At 45.7% G+C, this 27005-nt stretch overlaps 1 protein-coding gene across 2 annotated transcripts in view; it reads right to left on the minus strand.

Moving 5' to 3' along the window:
• Positions 1 to 27005, minus strand: part of PDE4B (phosphodiesterase 4B) — a 226341-nt gene that overhangs the window by 181604 nt on the left and 17732 nt on the right. For both annotated transcript variants that reach the window (XM_065673102.1, XM_065673104.1), the window contains exons 2-3: positions 14032 to 14143; positions 11032 to 11267 (exon numbers count right to left, since the gene is read on the minus strand). In XM_065673102.1, the coding sequence (XP_065529174.1) occupies positions 11032 to 11267; positions 14032 to 14073 (278 nt within the window). In that variant the 5' untranslated portion in view covers positions 14074 to 14143. The remainder of the gene's footprint in view (positions 1 to 11031; positions 11268 to 14031; positions 14144 to 27005) is intronic.

Below are 27005 nucleotides of genomic sequence, written 5' to 3' on the forward strand. Positions count from 1 at the left end.
GGTTACCTCACCCCTTGCCAGGCTACTGAGTTATACATAGGATCCCAGACTGGTTTGTGTTGGAAGAGACATTAAAGCTCATCCAGCTCCAACCCAGCCACGGGCAGGGACCCCTTCCACTGGAGCAGCTTGCTCCAAGCCCCTGTGTCCAACCTGGCCTTGAGCACTGACAGGGATGGGGCAGCCACAGCTTCTCTGGGCACCCTGTGCCAGCGCCTCAGCACCCTCACAGGGAAGAGCTTCTGCCTAAGAGCTCAGCTCAGTCTCCCCTCGGGCAGGTTCAAGCCATTCCCCTTGGCCTGTCCCTACAGGCCCTTGTCCCAAGCCCCTCTCCAGGTTCCCTGCAGCCCCTTCAGGCACTGGAGCTGCTCTCAGCTCTCCCCTTCAGGAGCCTTCTCTTCTCCAGGCTGCCCCAGCCCAGCTCTCTCAGCCTGGCTCCAGAGCAGAGCTGCTCCAGCCCTCGCAGCAGCTCCATGGCCTCCTCTGGCCTCGCTCCAGCAGCTCCACGTCCCTCTTGTGCTGCTGCCCCAGAGCTGGATCAGGGCTGCAGGGGGGGGGTCTCCCCAGAGCACAGCAGAGGGGCAGGATCCCCTCCCTGAGCTGCTGCTCACGCTCTGGGGGTGCAGCCCAGCACACGGTGGGGGGCTCAAGCACTCACTGAAGCCGGGTCATGGGGAGCTTCTCCTCACTCAACACCCCCAAGTCCTTCTCCTCAGTCTCAATCCAGTCTCCCCCAGCCTGTGTTTATGCTCAGATCTGTGCTCTGTGTTCATTTGGTTGTGCGAGCTGAGTGCAACCAGCATGAGCTGCACCTGCCTCTGCCTTGCACTTGCTTGTGACTCAGCTCCTCATGTCACATGCATCACCAGCACTCGACAGCCAGGACCTGGCCTCTCAGCCCCTGTCAAGATGCTCTGCAGATGCCTCCACACTCATATTGCCCAGCAGCACCCCTTGAAATTCAGCCACAGGTAACCTCCGTGTTCAATATGAAATGCAAGCAAGCGTTAGGATATGTGATTTCATGTAACTGGAATGAAAACGACACTGTACAATGAAAAGTATGAAAAAAATCAAATATCTCTGTCAGAGCAATGTTCTCACTCGCAACAGATAATCTTGTCTAACCCGTTCAAGTACGCACTTGGGCACTGGTGCATCCTGCATACCTTCCCCTAAATACCCTACAGTTTGGTTTGGTTGGCAGCATCTCCACTCACACAGGCAATGGAAAGGGAACAAAAATGGAAGTTTGGGCATGGAGAACCCTCCTCCTGATTTCAATGGAAGGATTTATATCATTTTCATGAGCAAAGATGTGTCTCTTATCAGTTCCAACTATAGTAGCTGAACAGAGAACTCCTCTGTTAATGCAAGTCTGTTCAGGGTATGTATCTTAATCTTGCTCTTGCAGGTTCTCAGCTCTTCAGCAGTTGACTGATAAAGCATCATTCCACTTTGCAAGCAAGTTATTTTAATTAGGTCGTGTTTCAGAGCTTCTGCACCTTATCAGCTCTCTCAAACACCATCAGGTTTACAACAAACATCTATTTATAGTTATTTTTCCCTAAAAAGAACTCTAACACAACCAGGCAAAGCTCACTGCATTCACTGTTCAACAGTGTGGTTGCAACCTCCAGCTTTGCCAAGTGCCTCATGCTTTGGTGCTGGGAAACAACAGCAAATGCATCATGCACAACAGTCCTAACTCCATACAGCTTTGGCCACAGCAGCTTAAATAAAGGAGTAAATTTACAGCCAAAAACCTGGAGACCAGCACACTGCCAGTGCCAATAGAGACGGGTAAAGAGAGGAGGTGGCTGTGGAAGGCCAAGTGTATAAGAAATTTCATGCTTTTCTTAATGGAAACAGAACCTCGAGTGATGGGTAACGAGCCCTCAGAGCAGCAGTTACGTGAGAACCTGCATAATGTGACTGAGGCTGCAGCAGAGGACAAAGCTACGGTCTGAGTCCTCTAATTCATTCCAGTGATGGTTTCACTGTTATCAGGGTCTCTGTTCAAAGGACCCAGGAGGGAATCAATACCATAAGTGAGTTTAAAAAGCTTCCAGGAGATCATGGCACAGCTACTGGAAACACGCAACAGAAGGTTGGGAAAGCCCTTTAAGCTCATCCAGTCCAACCGTTCCCAACACTGCCAAGGCCACCCCTGCCCCATGGCACTGAGGCCTCGGCTCCACGCTGTGTGAGCACTCGCAGGGCCGGTGCCTGCAGCCCTGCCCTGGGCAGCCTGTTCCAATGCCTGAGCACCTCTGGGGCAGGAATTGTTCCTCAGCTCCATCTAAACCTGCCCTGGTGCAGCTTGAGGCCATTTCCTCTTGTCCCATCCCTTGTTCCTTGGGAGCAGAGCCCAGCCCCTCCTGGCTCCATCCTCCTGTCAGGCACTTGTAGGGAGCCATCAGGTCCCCCCTGAGCCTTCTCTTCTCCATCTGAACCCCCCAGGTCCCTCAGCCGTTCCCCATCACACTTGGGCTCCAGGCCCTGCACCAGCTCCGCTGCCCTTCTTTGGCCCTGCTCCAGCCCCTCAATGTCTCTCTTGTAGTGAGGGACTCAGAACTGAACACAGGATTCAAGGTGCTGCTGTGATGGTCACTAGATGATCTACTAGATAACCACTAATTCCCATAACATTTCCTTCTATTCTATGTTTTAGAAATACACACACCTTCACAGCCAAATTTCAAGCTTCTTAGCTGGGAGAGCAGCACAAGACCACCATCAGAAGCATCATGTGTAATACTGAGTAAATATCTATCTGATTCCATAGCTGAGAGCCAGAAGGCAGCTCTCCAGGTAACAAAGCAAACTGGGTTTGATCTTTCCCTTCAGATGAAGCTATCATTAGTCAGAAGTTTAAAGCTAAGAGAAAGTTGTGTCAAATTCTTGTCTGATTCAGCTTTTGTATCACCTCTATTTCCATATTCTCCATTTATTTTATATTCTTGGGAGGATGAAGTTTGAACATAATATTTCAGAAGCTTCATTGTCTTCTGCTAATTTACAGTGACTCATTTCTTTCCATTCTAGATACATTTCAAGCTGTCTTCTTTCATTCTGGATCAAGGTATATAATTACATTTGCATCATTAGAAGCCCTTTTTTGTGTGCCTACAGCTACCTCTGTTTTGAGTGACTTGTATCTGGGGGCAAATCCAGTAGCACCAAACTTCACGATCATCTTCAATGAAATGACTGGGCTCACCTTGCAGTTCATACAGAAAAGGGATGCTCCCATTCTAAGCACTAAAATCCAACAAATCAAATCGATGCAAGCTAAGAAAAAGATTATCTTGCAATAATGTAAATTGTCTATAAAAAGGCATTTATAAAATGTCTCTGACTAATCCAACATCACGTTTCCTCTTAAAAATCCTCTATACCAAACTACACCACCCATAAATCGTGGCTAGTCTATTTAGGCCTTCTAGAAAACATAGAAATAAGAAATATGCTAACTAAATCAGAGATCCAAGAGCTTCAAAAACTGACAGAACCAGACAATGGCTAAATATAGGCAGTCAAAACACTGATCTGTGTATTTTTAGCTGAGAAAATAACCCCAGTGATAACTCAGAGATAGCACAAGTTATCTCTGCAGCAGTTTCTCCCTAGATAGGTTTGCATTTGTACTGACTCTGTTTCTTTGATAGAATCCCAGCCTGGTTTGTGTTGGAAGGGAGCTTAAAGCTCATCCAGTTCCAACCCCTGCCACGGGCAGGGACACCTTCCACTGGAGCAGCTTGCTTCAAGTGATCCTCTACCTAGTTTCTAGTGAGGAAGAACCACCATCACCCCAACCAAGTCAGAGAGGATGGGGTAGCCTCTGATGGAAATATCTTACTAAGGGAGAACATTTCTCTAAATTACCTCAGTATCGTCATTAAAATGAAGCTGGGGGCCAACAATGACAACAAATTCAAGGAATTTCCTCTTTTGATAGAAGCCAAGCAGCCCCTGCCTCCTGCCTTGGCGGGCTCGAACAGATTAAAGCATCAGAGGACTTCTTTATGTAATTTTCATGATCTACCTGTAGACAACATAAGAACTATGTTGCAAGGCAACATTTTCAGCCTTTCAGAGACTATCCCCAGCACTCCACGCTCCAATCAGTTCCTGTGCTCAGCACCAGGTATGAGCCATCCCTAAATGTACCAGATGATCTTTCTACCTACTGAAGAACAAACAAAATCACTGAGCAGATGAAACCCTTTAGGACTCTTTCCAGCTCTAACCCTCTTCAATACTCCCTACATCCGTCATGCTGTTAGGAAGCTTAGGACGAATCACAGTAGGTCTGATCTTCAAAACGAAGTGATCATGAACATTTCCTAGTCACCACAGTGTAATTACAAACTATTTTCCCCAAAGAATAGATGAGCTATTATGATGAATACTGTTGACCTCCTTTCTCAAGGTAAGTAAAAGCCCCACAGGAACGTGGTACAGGCTTTAGGAGCATGCTCAACCAGAATAACTGATCCTGGTTTATTGCAACAGAACCTGCTGTAATTTAGAGAACTAATACACATTTTGGAGGAGATGATGTGCGGATGATGTCCCTTCCAACATCAACCATGCTGTGATTTAAATAATCTTAAATACAGGTAGAAAAATCAAAGTATGGCTGTAAGGGTTATCTTTTTACCTCTTAGGTTTTTATTTTTCCTATCATATGAGAATCCAGCTCACCTTTTTTTCCTCTATTCCATGCTTGCAGTGTAGCTCTTCAGTTCTTATCCAGCTGCATATGAAATGATCTAAGAAATTAGACTTCAACCTATCTCACAGGGTATTATCTCACAGTCTGAAACACCATTTAAAAAGCCAACATGAAACACAGAAGCCCCACACTTCTCTAAAACAGCATTACTCCTTCTGAACTTACAGCTTTCATCCCACTTTTCCTCCTTAAACTTCCTGTTACCTGAAATATTTCCTTTCATTCCATGGGATTTACAGATTTCAAACAGGTAAATGAGTGACTGGACATTACTTTCTGCTTAGTTTACTGGACTGACTACAGTCTTTTTACCCTTTTTAATCCTCCATGCAAATCTCCATTGCCTTTATGGATGGACTCTAACTTTCCATACCCATTTCCATCTTTATCCATATCTATCCATAGCTATCATTTAATTACCATCAGCTTAACAGCTTCATGGTGGCTACGAGCCATCCCTAACTGAAGCTAGCACTGATTTGGTTTGGTTTGTTTTTCATGTTGCATCTAATTTGCTGCCCAAGATCCCCATCTGGAGAACAACGTGCAGTACTACAAGCATGGGTCTGGCACTGAGTCACACACTTATGAAAGCAGGAACGCACTTGCACACCATTCCTGGCATAGCCCAGCTTCAGGAAGATTTTCAGATGGACATGGAAAACAGGAGCAAGCCATTCATTCTGACCTGCACAATAAAATTCCAGAGGGGACTACAAGGACGATCAGGGGCTGGAGCACCTCCAGTACAAAGACAGGCTGAGAAAGTTGGGGCTGTTCAGCCTGGAGAAGAGAAGGCTGCGTGGAGACCTCAGAGGAGCTTCCAGTGCCTAAAGGGAGCTACATCCTACTGAAGGATGCTGTGGAGGAACTCTTCATCAGGGACTGCAGTGATAAGACAAGGGGTAATGGGTTAAAACTTAAACAGGGGAAGTTTAGATTGGATATAAGGAGGAAGTTCTTCCCTGTGAGGGTGCTGAGGCACTGGCACAGGGTGCCCAGAGAAGCTGTGGCTGCCCCATCCCTGGCAGTGTTCAAGGCCAGGTTGGACACAGGGGCTTGGAGCAAGCTGCTCCAGTGGAAGGGGTCCCTGCCCGTGGCAGGGATTGGGACTTGATGAGCTTTAAGGTCCCTTCCAACACAAAACAGTTTGGGATTCTACAAAGTAAGCTATAGACCTGTTCACTAACAGATGACTAGCAATAATGCAGCAAGCTCACAGACACACAAAATACTACATTTAGCTGTACTGTTTGCACTAAAAAATACTCTAAGTACAGACAGGCTAATGGTGATTTTTATTATTAATTTTTTTAAGTGACTCAAATTGAAGCCAGCTCTGTTAGCAGACAGCTTCCCTCAAACCTAACCAGCTCCTGTTTCACTCTTGCAGAAGAGGGAAGTAGCTTTTGTGTTGGCCAATCTGCTACACACATATTTCAACACAGCATTTAATACATAGCTTAAATGTTCAACACAATCTCTATGCCCTAAAGAAATGCACTTCTTACTGTACTTAACATTCATAGAATCCCAGACTAATCTGGGTTGGTAGGGACCTTAAAGCTCATCCGGTTCCAACCCCTGCCACGGGCAGGGACCCCTTCCACTGGAGCAGCTTGCTCCAAGCCCCTGTGTCCAACCTGGCCTTGAGCACTGCCAGGGATGGGGCAGCCACAGCTTCTCTGAGCACCCTGTGCCAGCGCCTCAGCACCCTCACAGGGAAGAGCTTCTGCCTAAGAGCTCAGCTCAGTCTCCCCTCGGGCAGGTTCAAGCCATTCCCCTTGGCCTGTCCCTACAGGCCCTTGTCCGAAGCTTCTCTTCTCCAGGTTTCTTGTTGGCCCCTTTAGGTATTTCCTTACACTTTGTGACTCAACATAGAACTTATTTTTGTTTCAACATAGAAACTTGATGCAAAACTGTCAAACTGTCTCCACAAACCTGAGTCTAAAGTGAGAAGTGGTGTAAATCAGAAGCTAGCTGTCAAATCTAATCCAGGAGCTGCTGAGCATCAAAAATAGGGTAAGAGAACTATTTTGGATGTTCTAAGTGTAGGTACAAATATATTCTTCACACCCTCGTTCTTCCCTCTTGCCTGGTTTTATTATCACAAAGCTTCAGTTATAAAATATAGAGCAGGATTGTGGAAAACATTTTAACCACTTTTATGAAAACACAGACAAAATGTGCTCAATAGAAGCTTGTAAGACTTTCACATTCAGATTGCACTTGAAGGTCTATATCCCATATACCCTTTCCCTTGCATGGCTCATGAAAGCTATTTTGTATGGGTAGTGCCTTGCCATGGTCCCACTAAATACTGTTATATCACAGCTGGCTTAGAATGATTGCTTTGGAGTCAGCCTGCCGCTTTCTCCTTTGCTGGTCACAGATCTCGGCTGGTTTTCTTGGGCTCAAGAACACACAGTCCTGATAAAAACATTTAAAACTCATTGCAGGAGCAGCTTCATCTTTAAGGTTCTCATGTATCTTCAGTGTGAGTCATGGCTCACCCTGTCACGGGTCCTACTTTTGCATTACCACTGGAAGGAAGTTAAGGCGATTTCTGACAAGATGTGCAGAAAAACTACTTACAGAAGGAACAGGCTTATTTTCCTCTGTCCCTCCCACACGATGTGTTCTGTATTAGAACTGTCTCATCCTTTTCTTCAAAGCGCAGTTACTGCAATCGCAGGAACAGCTCATTTTCCACGACCAGTGCACTCTTAGCACATAGTAGCACAGCACTGATGGTGCATGTTGAGTTTTGTACCATTTCAGTGATGATAGAACTAAATTTCACCCTACCAATAATGAACTATATTCTTAAACAAAGAACAAAGCACCGAAGCTGCTGTAATACAACCTATATTCTCCATAGGTACATAAGGTTTTGCAGAGAGCTGGGTAACACACAGAGCTCTGCAAGATGTATGGTTAATAGCAGAAAGCATTGTATTTCACAGATGTGGCATCTCTTAAACTGCTCCAGGAAGAACCACAGATCTATTATTATACACAAACCCTCTTCCAGGGTTTCAGGGCAGAAATCCAATTGGATAACACAGGTATTTGCCATCTGGTATTTTGCTGACCAGACACAGGGAGACTTTATTCTCAGCTGAGGACAGTCACACAGTAGAACAGATTGCCCAGAGGATGTGAAGTCTCCATCCTTGCTTGGAGGTTTCAAGATCAGACTAGATAAAGTTCCCTGAGCATTTTGCTCTGGCCTCACTTGGAGCAATGGCTGGACTAGAAACCTCCAGAGGTCCCTTCCAGCCTGAATTATCCTATAATCCTATGAAACTAAGAGTTCGATGCTCTTTTCACAGTATCCTATTTCCTGTCCCAGTCTGAGATTTACAGTTTAATGGCATTAGGCTCCCTGTATTTCCCCCCACCTCCAATTGCTTAAAACATGTCAACTTTCTGCCTGTGGCCTCAGGATCTTTATTAAAGCTCCAGGGAAAGATACCTGTAAAGTGAGGTGAAAAGCCCAGATCTATATTATAGTATACATACATAACGGTACATCTAGTCCATGATCTTGTCTCCCACAAGATACTAAAGGCACAGAGCGGAAAGGAACAGAAGGCAAACACGTAATACTTCCCCTCAAGTATTTTAGCAGCCTTAAACAACTTGGAGCTCAGAAGCTGCACAAGATGTATTCAGAAGGAAACCACAACAGAGTTCTCCTCCCAGGATCTGTCAAGCATTCCCCTTGAGCCTGCTCGAACTCCCAGCATCCACAATATCCTATGGCACAAAGTTCCCCAGAGGAACTATAAGCTGCATAAAGAAACACCTCCCTGCACCTGCTTCATGCTTGCCATACCAATTTCTTTCATGGGCCCTTTTTCTCATACTGGAAAGGACAATAAGCGATAAATCAACTACCTCTGCTCTTACCATTAGTAAGATCTCAGTCCTATCTCTTTGCTCACTGCTTCTTTCCCATGCTGAAGACTTCAAGCCTCCTTGGTCAATCCCAGTGCAGAAGCTGTTCCGTATCTCCAATCACCTTGGAGGCCTTCAACTCTTCTTAGCTCTGCTATACCCTTTTTTGAGAGGAAGGACCAGAACTGTACACTATATTCAATGTTTGACCAATACCATGGCATCCCAATGTCCTATGCTTTATCTACTACTCTTTTCCTCCAAATCTTTAACAGTTAGTTTGGGGTTTAGACCATTAATAAGCACTGAACCTGCAGCTCTGTTGGATTTCTATACTATGCTCCTGCACAGTTACATTGCTTTGCAGCTACAATTCTTTCATGCACAGATATATCATTTATGTCTCCACACTGAGATTTTCCTATCACTTTATTGCCCACTCACTGAGTCTCTTAATACTTATATCATTCCAAAGCTATTTCAACACAATGGCACATACCAGCTTTATACAAATATAATCCGTGTCTGGGGTATATTTCATGCAGAACTGAAGCAGAATATAAAGTCCAAGCAGCTTGGAGATGGGATCATGCTTGTAATGCTCCTACACAAACTAATATCAGTCATGACTATGAAAGTGTGATCAGGCCCTGAACAACTGGAGATTGTGTATGTAAAGAACTGCTGGCATGGGGCAGAGAACAGTGATAACCCCATCAAAAGCCCTTCACAACTACAAGTTGCATAGAAAACCAAAAGATCAGGCCAATTCTCTGCCCAGCTGTAAGAACAGTAGATCTAAATGGTGCCCCAGTCAGAAAGGGGAGGAGGATGCAAAGATGCTTCTGTGAGGAGGTGCTGAACAGCACCCTGCACCAGTCACACACTGACCAGCAACCCCCAGCTCATACAGGGCTGTGCACAGGTATGATAGATTCGAGGAAACCAGAGAAGTCAGAAGACATCTGCTCACTTATAGGGGATGAACAGCAGTGACAAAAGAGCCATAACCCGAGTATAAGTGTTTTCCCTTTGGCACACCACTGAAGAAAAATACACACTATGCGACACAACACACACACTGCTTCTGCAGTAATGCAAGAGAGGAGCAGCAACGCCCCCTTGTGTTTATGTACAGGGGAAACCAATGACAAATCCAGCTGAATTCCTTGCGTTTTCCTTAATTGTGCATGAAGGTGCGTACAAAGATCAGAACTAATTCATTCTTAGAAGCACACCTGAGGAATAGCGTCCACATTGTCTTGCTGTCAAGACTACAAACTGCTGCAGATACACAGTAAGGAACACTCCTAAAGTGCTCATGAAGATAAAACCAACCCTTTCACTGTCAAAATACACAATCCATCTGAAATTAGATGGATTTCATTTGTCATCTCATCTTGTTAAATTTACCCACAGCAATTAAATGCAAAAACTGAACAAAAGCTCCTAATTCCTCTTTGTTTTCTGCATTTCATCTATTCAAATGCATAGTTTAAAAATCCTATTTTCAGTAGGAAACCTGTTTGTAAAGGACTCTGACAAACGAATTTAGGATCCCCTCCATAACTGTTCAAATGCAAACTTAAATGCCAGCTCTGAACACTGCTGAGCTTAACAGAAGCTGAACCCAGATTCAGGCTTGGAAACTGACGTGAGCATGTCCTGCAGCCAGCAAATGAAATTGAGAGTGGAGCATTTAAAACCTGGAATCTACAGCACACTTGAAATCTGAAGGTGAGTACAGGGTTTAAGGTTGCACAGCAAAACCAATTCAAGATTCATAAGGCAAGGGGAACATCTAACCTTGTTGTGCCATTAAAATCTACCACTGCAATTCCAACACATCAACACCTGGGGCTTTGTCTTCCTCTCCTCCCTCTAGATGAATTCCCTTGTTTTGGTACTTAGTATTGAGTTGGAATCATCTCTTAGCAATCCCTTTTTAATCAGCTCTCTGAGAGTTTCTTTTGAGACTTTTCTAGAGCTTAGCACCAGATTTAAATGCTTTTCTAAGCCTTTCTTTTAACTTGGAAATAGAGCTCAATCCTTGCTCCTCAATCTGTCGTAGAAGAGTCTACCACCACCCTGAACTTTTCTGTGGGTGCAAAGCAAGTAACACAAACCCTCTGGCCAAGATCAGAATTTACAACACAAAAGTATCATGAAGATATACAGAAAAGTGAACAGAAGAGGTTTTAACAGAAGTAGAACTTCAAAAACAGGCAATTCCTTTGTAAACTTACATCCACGATGCACCAGTTGATAGAGATTAACAGCACTGATCAATATAGGCAGGATATTATTTCTTTCAATAAACCAGAAAACAAACCCAACCAAACCTAAACCCCCAACCGTGTGAGACATAACAAAGGGAAATAACTCACCAGTCTTGGTAAGTGGTGATGGCAATGCTTGGAGGTGTCAGCAAAGGCAGAGTTGTTGGTCTACACACAATGTCTCTGTCAGGGGTCTTTGCCTTTTCTGTTTGTCTTTGGGATAATGGTGGTAACTGCAGATTCCCAGAACAGCACCTTCTTCCTCTCCAGAGGTCTATGCCCAGAGCGTGGCTGGAAGTGCTGTAGGACTTACTCAGCCCGCACTCCAGGTAATCCAGAGCATTCTGTAAAGACAGAGAAGCCACTGAGGTTCTGCAAACACGTTTTCCTCCATGAGAACAAAGCACATTCAAGTGTTGTCCTACAGCCAGAGCTGCCCACAAAGGGGAAGCATCTGATGAAACCTGGCACAGTCTGACTGTGCTGCATTGTTACTTTATCAAGTTGTGTATGAACTTGAAAACTCAATCCTAACTTATCTAACAGCTAATTCTAATCAAAGTGAACACTTCCCTAATCCAGGTCACTTCAGCAATATGTTAAACTTCTGTTATTTTAAGCTTTTTCACAGAACATTCCACTCAACATCATCTAAAGTATCACTCCTCTCAACACAAACATATTGGTTTGGCACTCGTTTTGATGAATCACCAGGCAGAGAAAGGTGAATACTGGATATAGACACATCTAAATCATCCAAGAGCCATTCAGTGAGATGAACTCCCAGCTAAGTTACCCTACCCTATGTCTAGAAATAGATTCAACAAAAACTTTTCATCAGTCAGAGCGGTTTTTCCTCTTGTAGCTTCTACTTAGTTTTATTTAAAGGCATCGCCATGATCACAGAATTGGCTGTCAGACTTCTCAAACCCGAGCCAGAAGTTCTCCCACAGAACAGCACTGCAAGAGGGCTGTCAGTTTGGGTCTTGCTTGGAGAATTTAGCTACTCAAATATAGTTGTCCAATATAAATGAGAATGTTTCTGTACTGTGGGTGATGAGCTACCAGTAGAAGCTGGAGGGTTGTTATGATCAGTATATTTTATATATACAATTGCAATCCCTCTACATTTTCCTCTTCTACCCACTCCTGAATGTTGATCTCCACCTCTCCACCCTTCACAGACCTTTCCAAGCCCAACTCTCAGCCTCCCCAAACCCTTTGGCTCACTTCCCTACAAACATCTAACACTGCCCTCTCCCACCGAGCACTGCGAAACTTCAGAAAGAGTGGTTTAACTCTCTGTAATCAGTTGTTATGTCCTCATGACTGACTGTGAAGTAGCACGAGTCCTCCATTGCCTGGTAGTTTCTAATGGAAAGTGTGTTTTCTGTTGTCATGAAACTATTAAACAGCTCTGTGGTATCATCAACTCTCTTTCCTCAGCAAGAGACAACCTGGCAAGGAAAAACAAAACTGGCAGGAGAAAGGTACACTACCAGTTCTCTCAACTTCCCTACTTGCTTGTCCATTCCACAACCATGTGAAGCATCCAGAATGGAAACAACATGGCCCAAATCTTCTTTACTCCTTGCATATAGTCTGAAGGGCTACCACAGACATTGGTGCAGCACCATGAATTTACTAAAGCATCAAAATCATAATGACCTAGATAGAACTTTAAAATATTTAGCATTCTGTTTCCAAACATATGCTTCAGTCATCCAAACATGCTCTTACCAGCACAAAATCAAGTCAAAACCACTCTTAAGAACCCCAGAAAGGAAAGCCTGCCTTCTATGTGAGGATCTGACTTAACCTGCCACAGCTTCTCTGGGCACCCTGTGCCAGCACCTCAACACCCCCACAGGGAAGAGCTTCTGCCCAAGAGCTCATCTCAGTCACCCCTCTGGCAGGGTAAATAAAGCCTTGTCCTGTCCCTACAGGCCCACGTCAAAAGTAACATGCGGTCTAAGAGTTTAAAAGAAATGGTTATTTATTGTAGGAGTGCTATAGATTGCTCTAACTATTAGGTTCCACTCCTCCACTGTGTTTTCTTTTACATTCCACGTCATTTTCCGTGTTTGGTGAGCCTCAGCTGTGACAAACAGGACAATTAAAGCTGCTGTTATCACACCATCAGTACAAACTGATACATCTCTCCAGAGAATGGGAACTAGAGTATAATTAATAGGGGATTAGGATGATGATTAGCAAGCGTGGTAATGGAGAAACAAGTGCATCATCACATTAGGAGTCCAGCAGCTACAGTGGGGGAGAGATGCTGAAACACAGAAGTATATGAGTAGAGCACATGCAAAAGATGGGATCCAGAATCATAGAATCATGGAATGACTTGGGTTGGAAAGGACCTTAAGATCATCCAGTTCCAACCCCAATGCCATGGGCAGGGACACCTTCCACTAGAGCAGGTTGCTCCAAGCCCCATCCAACCTGGCCTTGAACACTGCCAGGGATGGAGCCTTTATCACTTCTTTGGGCATCCTATTCCAGCACCTCAGCACCCTACAGTAAAGAACTTCTTCCTTCTACCTTACCTGAGCTTCCCCTGTTTCAGTTTGAAGCCATCACCCTTTGTCCTGTCACTACAGTCCCCAATGAAGATCCCCTCGCCAGCATCCTTATAGGCCCCCTTCAGATACTGGAAGCTGCTCTGACGTCCCCACGCAGCCTTCTCTTCTCCAGGCTGAACAGCCCCAACTTCCTCAGCCTGTCTTCATACGGGAGGTGCTCCAGCCCCTGATCATCCTCGTGGCCTCCTCTGGACTTGTTCCAGCAGTTCCATGTCCTTTTTATGTTGAGGACACCAGAACTGCACAGAACTGAGCTGCCTGCCCACATTACAGTGACCAAAGATGAGTAAAGGCTGTGCTTTGCATAAAACTCCTCTAAACTTGTTGCTTGGTTCATTTTGAAATGTGCCAGGTTTATTTTCTGCTTATTGTATGAGCTGCAAACAACTCTAAAGAAATCAATGAGTAACCAGAGCAAAACCAGCTGACACTTATGAAATAAGACACAAAACCGAAGTTTTTATCTCATTTTCATCAAGTACTGGGAATAATGAAACCTTTACAAGAAACTTACCTCATCTGCAGTTACAGTCATGACACTTCTGCTTTTCTTCATTATTGAGACTGAAGTGCTTCCCGTTACACAGAACTCTTGTTGTTAAATCCAATTTCTTCAGATGGGCCACCTGAAAGAAAGAAAAGGGATTTCTGAATGACAAACTCCTTTTGGCAACAAACTATGGAGCTAACTTCTAACACAATGGATTTATAACCTCCTGCCCCCTTTCAGCAGCAGATGTTGTGCAAGTGGAAGGGCAATGCAATATTTAGTAAACCACGTTAAAAGTAACCAGTGCTCACAAGGCTTTGCAATCTCAGCAAGCCTTGAAACACCTATGCGAATACAGGACCAAAGCTACCAGGTTCTCCTTGCAGAGCCCTTTTCAGAGGTACCATATAGGTCTCCAAGAACAGCTTGGGCTGGCCCTCATAGAAGAAAAGGAATTGTATTTGTATGTGATTCAAAGATTTAATCATAACTCACAAACATATTTATTATTACACTGGCACATACACACCACTTCAGCCACTGAATTAAAGCCTTCTGTAAAGAGAGACCCTGCAGCCACTTTGAACCACGTAAGAGTGTTAAAGGGAATGAAAGAGCCGAGCAGCTGAAGCAGCAGGGAAACCAGCACATGGCAACAGCCCCTTGGAGTGTTCCAGGCCCCCTACGCCTCCCTGTTGTGGATTTAGTGCTCATAAAGAAGCTACATTCATGAGTACATAGAGAGAACACTGAGGACTGTGGGGTTTTTCCCTTTCTTTCATAGAATCCTAGAATGCCAGGTTGGAGGGACCTCAAGGATCATCTGGTCCAACCTTCTAGGCAAAACATGACCTATACTAAATGTCCCAACACCCTATGCAGTTGAATCCTACACGTGTCCAGTCCTGGGAACCTACCACTTCCTTGGGGAGATTATTCCATTGGCTGATTGTTCTCATCAGGAAAAGTTTTCCTCTTATGTCCAGTGGAAATCTCCCCAGGAGTAACTTCTGCCCATCACCCTTCATCTTTTCCATGGGACTCCTTGTCTTTTGAGTCTCCATCTTCTTTGTAGCCATCCCTTCAATACTAGAACATGGGGATAAGTTTTCCCCTGAGCCTTCTCCTCAGAAGAGAAAACCCAGCTCTCAGCCTTTCCTCACACACTGCCCAGCCCTTGGATCATCTTTGTGCCCCATCTCTGGATCTCTCCAGCCCATCTGCACCTTTTTTCTACAGCAGGACCAAAACTGAACACAGTATTCCAGGGGTGGCCTGACAAGTACTGAGTGGGTCAGTGACATCTTCACGTCTGCTGGTGATGCTCTTGTTGATGTTCCCCAGCATCCCATTGTCTTTTTCTGCTACAGCTGCTCGTTGTTCAATCCTATGGAGCTTGCGTCGCCCAGGTCCCTTTGCACAGAGCTGCTCCCAACCAGGCAGATCCCAGCCTGTGCTGCACTCCTGGAGTGTGTTCAGACTGCTGGAAAACAGGGCTGCCAGACCCTGGCACTGTGCTAGGTTAAATGCTATTTAGCTGGCACCTCTGTCTAGTTAAATCAGAAAGATTAGAGACAATAAACCAGACACACTCTATCAGGTATAGGAGCTGAATACACAGGGGTTTCTCTGATCACAGGGATGTAAGGACACTGCAGTCTCCAGGAGCCAACTGCTCTTCTGCTCCTCCTCACACAAGACAAGAGCTGTAACAAACCTGCGTCCCTCTAAACCAGATCACTCTTGGGTGGGGGGAAAGAAAGAGATAGGGAATAAAGCCCCCAAGGGAACACCAGCGCACAATGGCAGCGCTGTAGCTGAGCGTGCTGCAGCTCTGGCTGCGGCACAGGCACCTCCAGTTGTTTTCATTCCCTTAGGGTTCACCCATCCAACACACACATTTCCCTCCGCTGCCAGCCAAAGCATTCGGAGCTCTCAGATCCGTGCCAGACGGAACTGGCTGCCATTTCAGCACAAGTGCCAGCACACAGGGCTGCACATTCATCCTGTATGGAGCAGCACTGGGAGAGAGCTGAGGGGTTGGTCTTCTAAAGCACCCCCAGAGCTTCCCTCTGGAAGAGGAGGAACAGGACATCCAGGAGCAAAACCAGAAAGGGCTCAGCAATGCCTCCCGTCAGGCTTCCTTTCCTCTCAGCATCCATCACTGGCCAGCACCAGAGCCAGGCCAGTGGGATGAAGAGCTTTATGGCCTGACCTAGAGCTCTCCTCTCATGGCAACAGGCCACAGGCACGCTCCAGCTAAGGAATCAGGGTGGGTTTAGACATTAAAGCAGCAGAACGGCTACTAAAATCCTGACTCTAGGCAAGTTGTGTGGCAAAGTTACTTCTCTCTGCAAAACTTACCTAGCTTTGGATCCACGTTACAATCAATGAGCAGGCTCGAAGTAAGAGAAATGATAGAATCATAGAATCCCAGATTGGAAAGGACCTCAAGGATCATCTGGTCCAAACTTTCCAGGTAAAGCATGACCTCTACTAGATGTCCAGCACCCTGTCCAGCCAAATCCTCATAGTGCCCAATGCTGTCCACTTCCCTGGGGACGTTATTCCAGAGGGTGGCTGTTCAGACGTTGAAAAGTTTTCCCCTTGTGTCAATGAGTCATTACTCGAACAGCAGCGTAAAAACCATACTACAGTATCCGAACAAAATTCCATACTAAGTTTAATGATTTTATCTTCATCAATTAGGACAAACTAAAAAGAATCCAAACCTGACAGCATAAAGCAAATTCGATGAAACTGTCCCACATATCATGCAGGCAAAGATGACCATAACACTGATATGTATGCATAGACTAGGAATCATAGAATCCCAGCCTGGTTTGTGTTGGAAGGGACCTTAAAGCTCATCCAGCTCCAACCCCTGCCACAGGCAGGGACACCTTCCACTGGAGCAGCTTGCTCCAAGCCCCTGTGTCCAACCTGGCCTTGAGCACTGCCAGGGATGGGGCAGCCACAGCTTCTCTGGGCACCCTGTGCCAGCGCCTCAGCACCCTCACAGGGAAGAGCTTCTGCCTAAGAGCTCAGCTCAGTCTCCCCTCGGGCAGGTTCAAGCCATTCCCCTTGGCCTGTCCCTACAGGCCCTTGTCCCAAGCCCCTCTCCAGGTTCCCTGCAGCCCCTTTAGGCACTGGAGCTGCTCTCAGGTCTCCCCTTCAGGAGCCTTCTCTTCTCCAGGCTGCCCCAGCCCAGCTCTCTCAGCCTGGCTCCAGAGCAGAGCTGCTCCAGCCCTCGCAGCAGCTCCATGGCCTCCTCTGCCCTCGCTCCAGCAGCTCCACGTCCCTCTTGTGCTGCTGCCCCAGAGCTGGATCAGGGCTGCAGGGGGGGTCTCCCCAGAGCACAGCAGAGGGGCAGGATCCCCTCCCTGAGCTGCTGCTCACGCTCTGGGGGTGCAGCCCAGCACACTGGGTGGTTCTGGGCTCAAGCGCTCACTGAAGCCGGGTAATGGGGAGCTTCTCATCAACCAACGCTCCCAACTCCTTCTCTGCAGGCTGCTCTCAGTGGTACAGCATGACTATTTGCTGCCAGAAATAAATACATATTCTGCTGTAATATGTAGACAAAATTCATAGAAATCAACCAGAAGCAGCTGCATAAGCAGAACTAAGGAGCCTGTAAGTCTATGCTTAATAATGTGCAGATTTGTGCTCAGTGAAGTATAAGCCTGAGTTGTTCACTGCTGCCCTGCTGTGCACTCTGTGATGCCGACCACATGTGAGCTCACACTGTGGCATGTCCCACAGTGGGACTAACAACTGCATCTCCCTCCTGAATATGTGTCACTTCACAACTAAATAAAGGAGAAAATACATCATAAAAGATATTTGAACACAAATATGTATCCAGGCAAACATCTTTGGGAAAAAAAATCTGGAAGACTGAGAGTCAAAGAGCATCTCCCAAATCATGCTGAACTTTGGGATCAGAACTGACACCAGACATGGAGAGATGGATCAGGCTGTGAATGCCTGAGTCCTCCTATACATCAGCTTCCCTTCCCTTATAAATATTTATCAATTTCTCAAAGTTTAACCAGAACATGAATAATTATAACCCCACATTTTGCTCAGTGTGGATTTCTGGCATTTCTGAAGAGCCTCCCAAGAAAGTCTAACACTTCCGTTAGTCACGAGGAAATTATGGTTAAAATCTGACTCATTCTTTACTTCTGTCTTTACGTAAAAGAGCTGACACCTGGGACAAGCATCTGGGGTGTGGGGGGGGAACCAAACAACATCACCCCAAAGAGGCTTGCTGGGAAATTGCTCCTGTGCACATTTCCTAATTTATGCAACCTTTTGTTACAAGCAAAGAGTTTTTCTCCACTACCCAAATTCAGAGAATCCCAGCCTGGTTTGTGTTGGAAGGGACCTTAAAGCTCCTCCAGCTCCAACCCCTGCCATGGGCAGGGACCCCTTCCACTGGAGCAGCTTGCTCCAAGCCCCTGTGTCCAACCTGGCCTTGAGCACTGCCAGGGATGGGGCAGCCACAGCTTCTCTGGGCACCCTGTGCCAGCGCCTCAGCACCCTCACAGGGAAGAGCTTCTGCCTAAGAGCTCAGCTCAGTCTCCCCTCGGGCAGGTTCAAGCCATTCCCCTTGGCCTGTCCCTACAGGCCCCTGTCCAAAGCCGCTCTCCAGCTTTCCTGGAGCCCCTTTAGGTACTGGATTCTCCAAGAAGAAACTACATCCCAGCAGACTGGTTAGGTGTCGGTAACAGGAAATCATAGAGCTCCAGACTGGTTTGGTTGGAAGGGACCTCAAAGTTCCTCCAGTTCCAACCGCCTGCCATGGGCAGGGACACCTTCCACCAGAGCAGATTGCTCCAAGTACTGCAGCTGTATCCCAGATATATCTCATTTTGTTGGGCCGTATCACAGGCAGGGTATGAGGCTTTTTTTTGCACCAAGCTGACCTATTTCTTCTACTCGAAGCTGTTTTGTGTTCAATGACCGTGATTTTCACAAGCGACAGTAAAGGCTCCAGCAGCCTCAGAGTGTTAAAGCCTTGTAGCAAAGGTATGACTTAGCAGGGTTCAAACCTGGCAGCTGGCAGTGGTGAGGAGAAAACTCCATGGACACGTGTGATGGAGCCTGCTTGTCCTACACACTTCTTTAAAAATAGCTATTCAACTCATCCCCTGTGAAAGCCACTATTTAAAGAGATTCCTAAAATGCATCTCCATGTGCAGGTTCTGGAACCATTTCGAAAACAAGACACACATCTCACCACGTCACTGCTTTCCCACCAGTTTGGTTTCTGCATGGGAAGGTGTAGAGCCACAGGGAGACAAGAGAAGCAGATTAACCCTCTCACCCCTAAAGATACTGCCTTTGCAGTGAAACAGGGACAAGGCTGGGCCAGCAGGATGAGGGTTTTGCTGCTCATGTGGTGTTCGTTCTTTGCATTAACAGAAGGCTTTGGCAAGCAGAGTTGGTTATCTGGCTCTCTGCATGCTCTAAGTTATTTTCCTCCCACTTTTCAAGGCAGCACGACCAGTGACTGAGAGACAGCAAAAACCAACCCAAACCCCAGTGAAACTCAGGTAATACAGCCCATTCTGCATTGCCATACCTGTTTCTTCCCAACTGCCAGCAGTGCTGGAAAGGCCACCATACACATTGCTGGGGCAGTTTTTCCTAGCAAGAAAATGCTGGTCCATACAGGTTCAGCAGAACCTGAAGATGCTAAAACCAGAAGCCCAAATTAATAGAGAAGCTTTACTAAGGAAAGGGCTGGCTGAAGGAGATTATCTGATTACCCAGATAATAGCATCATGGGTGAGCTGGGATTCAGACAACTTGGTTCTCCTTAAAGATCAGCAAAACTTCACTCTGATGATCTCAGGTCTGCCTCTCCCAGACGAAACTCATGGGCTCTGCTTCTGGCTTGGAAATGGCACATGGTTCTTTGTAAGAAAAACAAACCCTGCATGGATTCAACACTGGTATAAATCACAGTTAGTACCTGAACAGTGATGGTTTATGTTTGCCTTACCACCACCAAAACAGGAGAGAATGCCTCGGACTGCTCCGAAGGTCAGTTTGCTTACAGGGAATGGAGGTCATGGCCAAGTGGCTGCACAGCACGGCAGCAGCCCCATGCGGCCTGGAGCCATCCACCTACAGCAGGAACCAGCACGCACTGTGGGTACCAGCTGTACAGACAGCAAATACAGCTTCCAAGAAATAGCAGTCAGTTCTGCAGAAATTGCATTCCCCTGGAAATACTGGGTTTCAGGAATTCCACCATTTTGTTTTTGAATCAAGGGGGAATGGCTTATAGAAACTCCCACAGCTCCTCTTTTATGATGAAAAACTGCCATTCTTTCACTTTTCTTTCTATGTGTTTGCCTGCATTACATATCATAGAGCCATAGCATGGGTTGCGTTGGAAGGGACATTAAAGACCATCTTCTGCCAACCTCTTTTCTTCTTAATACCAGAGTCCATGTCCACATCTGACACTTGTGTTACAAACACAAGTTTGATGCTGATACAGGGCTTTAAGATGACAGAGCACAGATTAGGTTAGCATTAGGGAGAAGCTCTTCCCTGTGAGGGTGCTGAGGCGCTGGCACAGGGTGCCCAGAGAAGCTGTGGCTGCCCCATCCCTGGCAGTGCTCAAGGCCAGGTTGGACACAGGGGCTTGGAGCAAGCTGCTCCAGTGGAAGGGGTCCCTGCCTGTGGCAGGGGTTGGAGCTGGAGGAGCTTTAAGGTCCCTTCAACCCAAACCACTCTGGGATTCTGTGATAGTTCCCAAGCTGTGAATTACAGATTGAGTATTCAAACCAAGTCTAAATTAATTTACTGGTTTTAAGCAATGTGATAAAGCTGCAAATTTATCTAGCATATAAACCAAATGTACGTATTTTATTATAAAAAGAGAATTCAATATGCAGAATATCTGCAGAGCCAGAAAAAACCCTTTAATACTCCCCTCCCTTCCCACATTACCACTGTGGGTAAATTGTCCTTATTAAAACAGTGTCTTCAGTTTCATTAGGAGCTTTCTTATTGAGCTATCACCAAGGTTAAGAGGATTGCAAAGCCTCATCTTTTCTCTGGCAACCTCATCATTAAAGATGAGAATAACCAACTCAGTCTATTCCAGAAATTCCAGTAACTCTTTGACTTCCAGGAGAGGGTAGAGTGAGGTTGTCATTGCTCTTCATTTGTTTTAGTCATGATAGGAAAAATCAATGCTAATTTGAATCCATCCTTACTTTCTCATTGGCATTATGCCCAATGTGCTCTGCAGAATTCAAATGAAACACAAGCAACGTTTTTCACTATTACTGATGAGGAAATAGCATCTTTTTGAGGGAACTTTGAGGCAGACGTTCATGTCCTGGGCAGAAGAATTGCAGAAATCACTGTCCTCTTTTCATTACTCTGTTAATGACTTTTAAATCTTACATTTCTAAAGCAGTTTGTGTCCTATTGTGGTTAAATGTAATTTGAAACTCAGTTCTGACAGTATCAAAGAATACAGTTTAATGATGTTACCTGCAGCACATAGAGGCTTTTCAGGGTAATTCCTCAGTCAAATGAAGCACACTATTAAAAGATGCAATTTATACCTTTTTGTTCCCTATGCAAATGATAGCAGAGCCTCCCACTCCTTGCAGTGGAACTAAGCAGCATTCAGAGAGCAAAGAATGCTTTAAAATAAAAGATCAGTTGAAAAATACAACTAAAAACATGATGGAAAATGCACACAAGGCAGATTTTCCCCTTTTAGATTGGTAGTGGCTTCTTCATAAACAGACCTCTTGTATCCCTGTGTTTTTAGAGCAAAGGAACAGAATGCATTGAGCCTCACTGGTCTCCATAGATAAGGGAGATGCTGCAGATGAGGCAGGATTAGCATGTGCTGGATGATCAGTGCGGGGAGCTCACTGTGTCACCACCAGCTACATGGCACTTGCTTCATGCCACCAGTTTCTTCCTTACCATCCCCTAAACTCACCCAGATTTGCTCTAGTCCAAGAAGAAAAGTTCTAAAATCCTCAGATCTCTCTTTCTTGCATTTTTTAGGGGAAAAGGCAAGTTCAAACAGCCTGCAAGAAGGCCTTTTTCCCTTTCAGAGTCATGCAAAGCCAATGATCCCAAGCACAGAAGTGTACCACCAAGCCTACAAATAAAGATCATCCTCAGAAGAACATAACCTCCAGAACTCTTGTAAGATGAATATTCCTCACCATGAGCAAGCTGCTCTAGTGGGAGGTGTCCCTGCCCATGGCAAGGGGTTGGAACTGGATGAGCTTTAAGGTCCTTTCCAACCCAAACCAGTCCAGGATTCTATGCCAATTTTTCCCTTCAGAAAAAAGACTCAGGAATAGAGAGGAAAGACAAAATGCAAAATCAGAACAGCAAGAGCTCCTTAGATAACCAGACTAAAGCTGGGACCTGCAGAGGAGGAAACCCACCAAAGTCACACAAAATCCTCAAGATGAAATCAGACCAGCGCACAACAAGAGGCTGCAGGAGAAAGTTCAAAGCACCTATGAGAAATGCTAACAGCTTCATTTGCCCCATGCAAATGAAAGACTTGCTATAAACACCATTTCCACACTGCTTTAGAAGATACCCCCACCCTGCAAGGAGCCAGCAGCACCTCAATCCCACCCAGCCCTTTTGGGCTTGTCTGATACTGTTTACACAGATAAAAATCCCATAAAAATCAACAAGAATCTCCCTTGAGTCTCCCATAACCCTTCTTGCTATTCTACTTGCTTTTAAAACGGGAGGTGTGGGGCTCAGAAAGGACCATCGGATGCCCAGAAGCATCTTCCACCAGGAGAAGACACTAGTCAACATCTCTCCATGGTGGTTTTCTGTACCAGGGAGTCAGGCTCAGGCAGCTCCTGCTCATCTCGCAGCCCAGCATCATAAACACAACCATGTGGGCCATGAAACAGCACCTAAGAGAACAATATAATTGCCTGAGGCAAAACCTATTCCATGGCCAATTAGAATAAACGCTTCCAGCATGCTAACAGGGAGCTCAGCTTTTCTGACCACAGACACACACAGAAACTAAGGAAAAAGGATGCTCTGTGCCAAGGTAAACAGCTGCTGCCATTCTCCTCCTGCCCCCTGTGTCCTCTCTTCACCAGGAAGGATTCTGCAGCTGAAAAACTGCCTTTTCAGATGGGCATCCCAGGCTCACAATCCTGTAAGGAATCCGAGGCAGGAGAATGGAGAGGCTGGGAGAGACCTCGCCATGCTGTGAAACGAGTACAAAATGAGGTTACTTGGAGGGTAACAGCATCTAGCCACACACGATGTATTGCTGCAGATGGGCATTGCTGATGACCGTCTGCAGCACCATTTTTCTTGGAGAAATGCAAAGGATTTATTTCTTAGATCACTGCGTTTGTGCAGCAGTAGCTGCTATTACTCTGTTATTAAGAACAGGGATAATCATCCCATGCTACAGTGCTTTGTCTCAGCAATTTCATTAAATACCCTGGCACATGCACATCATCTCTCAGGAGAAAAGCATCCATATATCAACAGGAAAGCCAACTGTTGTCTCAGCAGCTCCTACCTGGGTTTGGATACACTGAGCATCATTCCAACACTTTTCACCCACAGACCTCAAAGCACTTGGTAAGGGTGCTCAGCCTTAATATAGCAAACATTAATGCACAGGAAAAAACCTAAACTGACTGACTCAAAATCAGTTATGAGTCAAAGCAGAGCCAGAAATAAGGCAGAGAACCAGCTATGCTCACCACTGCACAAGAACACTCAGGAAGGAGTATGGAAGCTATGTATAGAACAGATTTTAAGCCATGTTCTTTGCCTGACTCCCCTCTTTACTATTTATCGAACCCCAGTTACATCCTGAGGTTTCAAAAATAACTGTACATTTAGACCTAAGGAAAGTCTCTAAATGTAGGATTTGAGGCTTGACAGGAGACTGAATCCCATTGGAAAATTCATGCCTGAAAGCATTTGCTGTAACACTCACTTTGGAGAGCAAGTGGTTCATCAAATGACTCCACGGCCTTTTTCATACAGAAACAGTAATGAGAATTCAGTTTCCCATCTCACCTGCAAAGGCAAAGCATGGTTTTGGAGTGTTAAAGAGGATACAACTGCATTAGCCCAGCCTGGTCAACCACAAACTTGATTTATCCTAGGTTTTCTTCCATACCAGCAATTTCCAGAGTTACCTTTCTATGTGTCTATCCAATAAAGGAAGAGATAAGACTAAAAGAAAAGCCTTTGTCATTCTTCAAAGACACAGATGCTTTCTACCAACCACTGGCTATGACCACTTCCACTGAAATATTTCACTTCATATATCCTAAGAGGCATCTAAGGCAACATTTCTGGATTCTGAAAAACTAAGCTATACCAAGAGATTCAGACTAAAAAGCCTCATTTAGAAGAACACTGAAGCGTGTGCAGTTCTGGTGTCCTCAACATAAAAAGGACATGGAACTGCTGGAACAAGTCCAGAGGAGGCCACGAGGATGATCAGGGGACTGGAGCACCTCCCGTATGAAGACAGGCTGAGGAAGTTGGGGCTGTTCAGCCTGGAGAAGAGAAGGCTGCGTGGAGACCTCAGAGCAGCCTTCCAGTACCTGAAGGGGCCTATAGGGATGCTGGGGAGGGACTCTTCGTCAGGGACTGTACTGACAGGACAAGGGGTAACGGGTTCAAACTTAAACAGGGGAAGTTTAGATTGGATATAAGGAGGAAATTCTTTCCTGTTAGGGTGGTGAGGCACTGGAATGGGTTGCCCAGGGAGGTTGTGAGTGCTCCATCCCTGGCGGCGTTCAAGGCCAGGTTGGATGAAGCCTTAGGTGGGATGGTTTAGTGTGAGGTGTCCCTGCCCATGGCAGGGAGGTTGGAACTGGATGATCTTGAGGTCCTTTCCAAACCCTAACTATTCTATGATTCTATGATTCTATTCCAAGATTTATCCTTTAGCCAAAGCAGATGATACTGTTTCTTTCCACCACGGCCATTTTCTCTACCTTCCGTATCTGAATGTTTACTCATTGGGAAAATACATGCATTTTTCTGAATTCCAGGATGAAATGATCAGTATTTTGTTGTTGAAGAAGGAAGAGTGCTTTATAGCTTTATAGTGATAGGACAAGGGGTAACGGGTTCAAACTTAAACAGGGGAAGTTTAGATTGGATATAAGGAGGAAGTTCTTTACTGTGAGGGTGGTGAGGCACTGGAATGGGTTGCCCAGGGAAGTTGTGAATGCTCCATCCCTGGCAGTGTTCAAGACCAGGTTGGACAGAGCCTCAGGTGACCTGGTTTAGTGTGAGGTGTCCCTGCCCATGGCAGGGGGCTTGGAACTGCATGAGCTTAAGGTCCTTTCCAACCCAAACTATTCTATAATTCTACATCACTCTGCAGTTTTCTCAGAAATCAAGTGCTGTTATGTCAGGTGAAAGTAGTAACACCAACATTTTCCTCAAACTTCTCATTGCAATTCCTTCCTAGTTATATAAAACACTTAAAAACTTCAATCAAGTGGGGTGATACTTCAGCACTCAGTGTCTGCCTGATGCTGCATCCTTTCAATTGCTTCAAAGAGCGCAATTAATGAGGACATCACTGTTAGCAACCTCTATATGCAGCATCCCCACGCTGCAGAACAGAGACAGCCAGGCTGAGAGAGCTGGGCTGGTTCAGCCTGGAGAAGAGAAGGCTCCTGAAAGGGAGACCTGAGAGCAGCTCCAGTGCCTAAAGGGGCTGCAGGGAACCTGGAGAGGGGCTTGGGACAAGGGCCTGTAGGGACAGGCCAAGGGGAATGGCTTGAACCTGCCCGAGGGGAGACTGAGCTGAGCTCTTAGGCAGAAGCTCTCCCCTGTGAGGGTGCTGAGGCGCTGGCCCAGGGTGCCCAGAGAAGCTGTGGCTGCCCCATCCCTGGCAGTGCTCAAGGCCAGGTTGGACACAGGGGCTTGGAGCAAGCTGCTCCAGTGGAAGGGGTCCCTGCCCGTGGCAGGGGTTGGAGCTGGATGAGCTTTAAGCTCCCTACTAGCACAAACCAGTCTGGGATTCTATGATTATCATTTCACAGGGATCAGCTTCTTTTGTGTGCATCACCATGAAAATTCTGGCTCTTCTGTCCAAGTTATTCAACGCTGAAGCAGCAAAGCCAATTGCAAAACTGGAAATTCCCAAACCTACAGATGTATAAGAGTCCCAGGTCATTCAAGGCATGGTTAGAGGAACCCCAACTTAAGCAAGAAAAGGCCTACTGCTCTGCACAGAGCTGGTGAGTTTGCATAATTAAAGCAACAGAAAACAAAGTCTTGATGTCTAATGTCAGTATTCATATCTATAGATGCAGTAGCTGCTACCATTTTTATAGTCTCTGGCCTATAGAATAAAGAGATACCCAACTGCTGCTGAAGAGGAGGCTGGCGACTGTTTTTACTATTGCTCTTCTAATAACAATGGTGGTAAAAGGCAGTTCCTCCTTTGCAGCAACAAAGCAAAAGGATGTATCTGAAATATTTGAGTTCTTCTTAAAACATGCAATTCAAAATAGGCCACAGATGACTATGTACAACCTCATGCATCATTTTCTCCAGAAACAAATTTTTTAGGTATTATCAATACATTTTTCTTTCAGACTAACTTTATGTTAGGGCAAAAGAATATGATGCTTTTGCTTGTTCCAGTGCAAAAAAGTCAAAGGCATAAGGTAGACACAAAATGACCTTTTTATGCCACAAAACATCAGCCTACGCAATGTTGTATGTCACAAGAGTGGTCTAACATTTCTGCATTTCCCATTCTGAACTTACAATTTGCTTTCCCCAGACAGAAAATGCATTCCTCTGTCTGGATGGCCAAGTAGAATTTCCTTCTGGGCAGAGGAAACGCCAGCTTTAGAGACAAAACATGTCCTGTGTCCTGTATTCTTTCCCCATAACCAAGATCATACACTGGGACCTGGCCTTGCTGCCACTGCTCCTCTGCTGTAAGGCAGCGCTGC

The sequence above is a fragment of the Lathamus discolor genome, chromosome 3 (assembly GCF_037157495.1).
Source record: "Lathamus discolor isolate bLatDis1 chromosome 3, bLatDis1.hap1, whole genome shotgun sequence".
Classification (NCBI taxonomy): domain Eukaryota; kingdom Metazoa; phylum Chordata; class Aves; order Psittaciformes; family Psittacidae; genus Lathamus; species Lathamus discolor.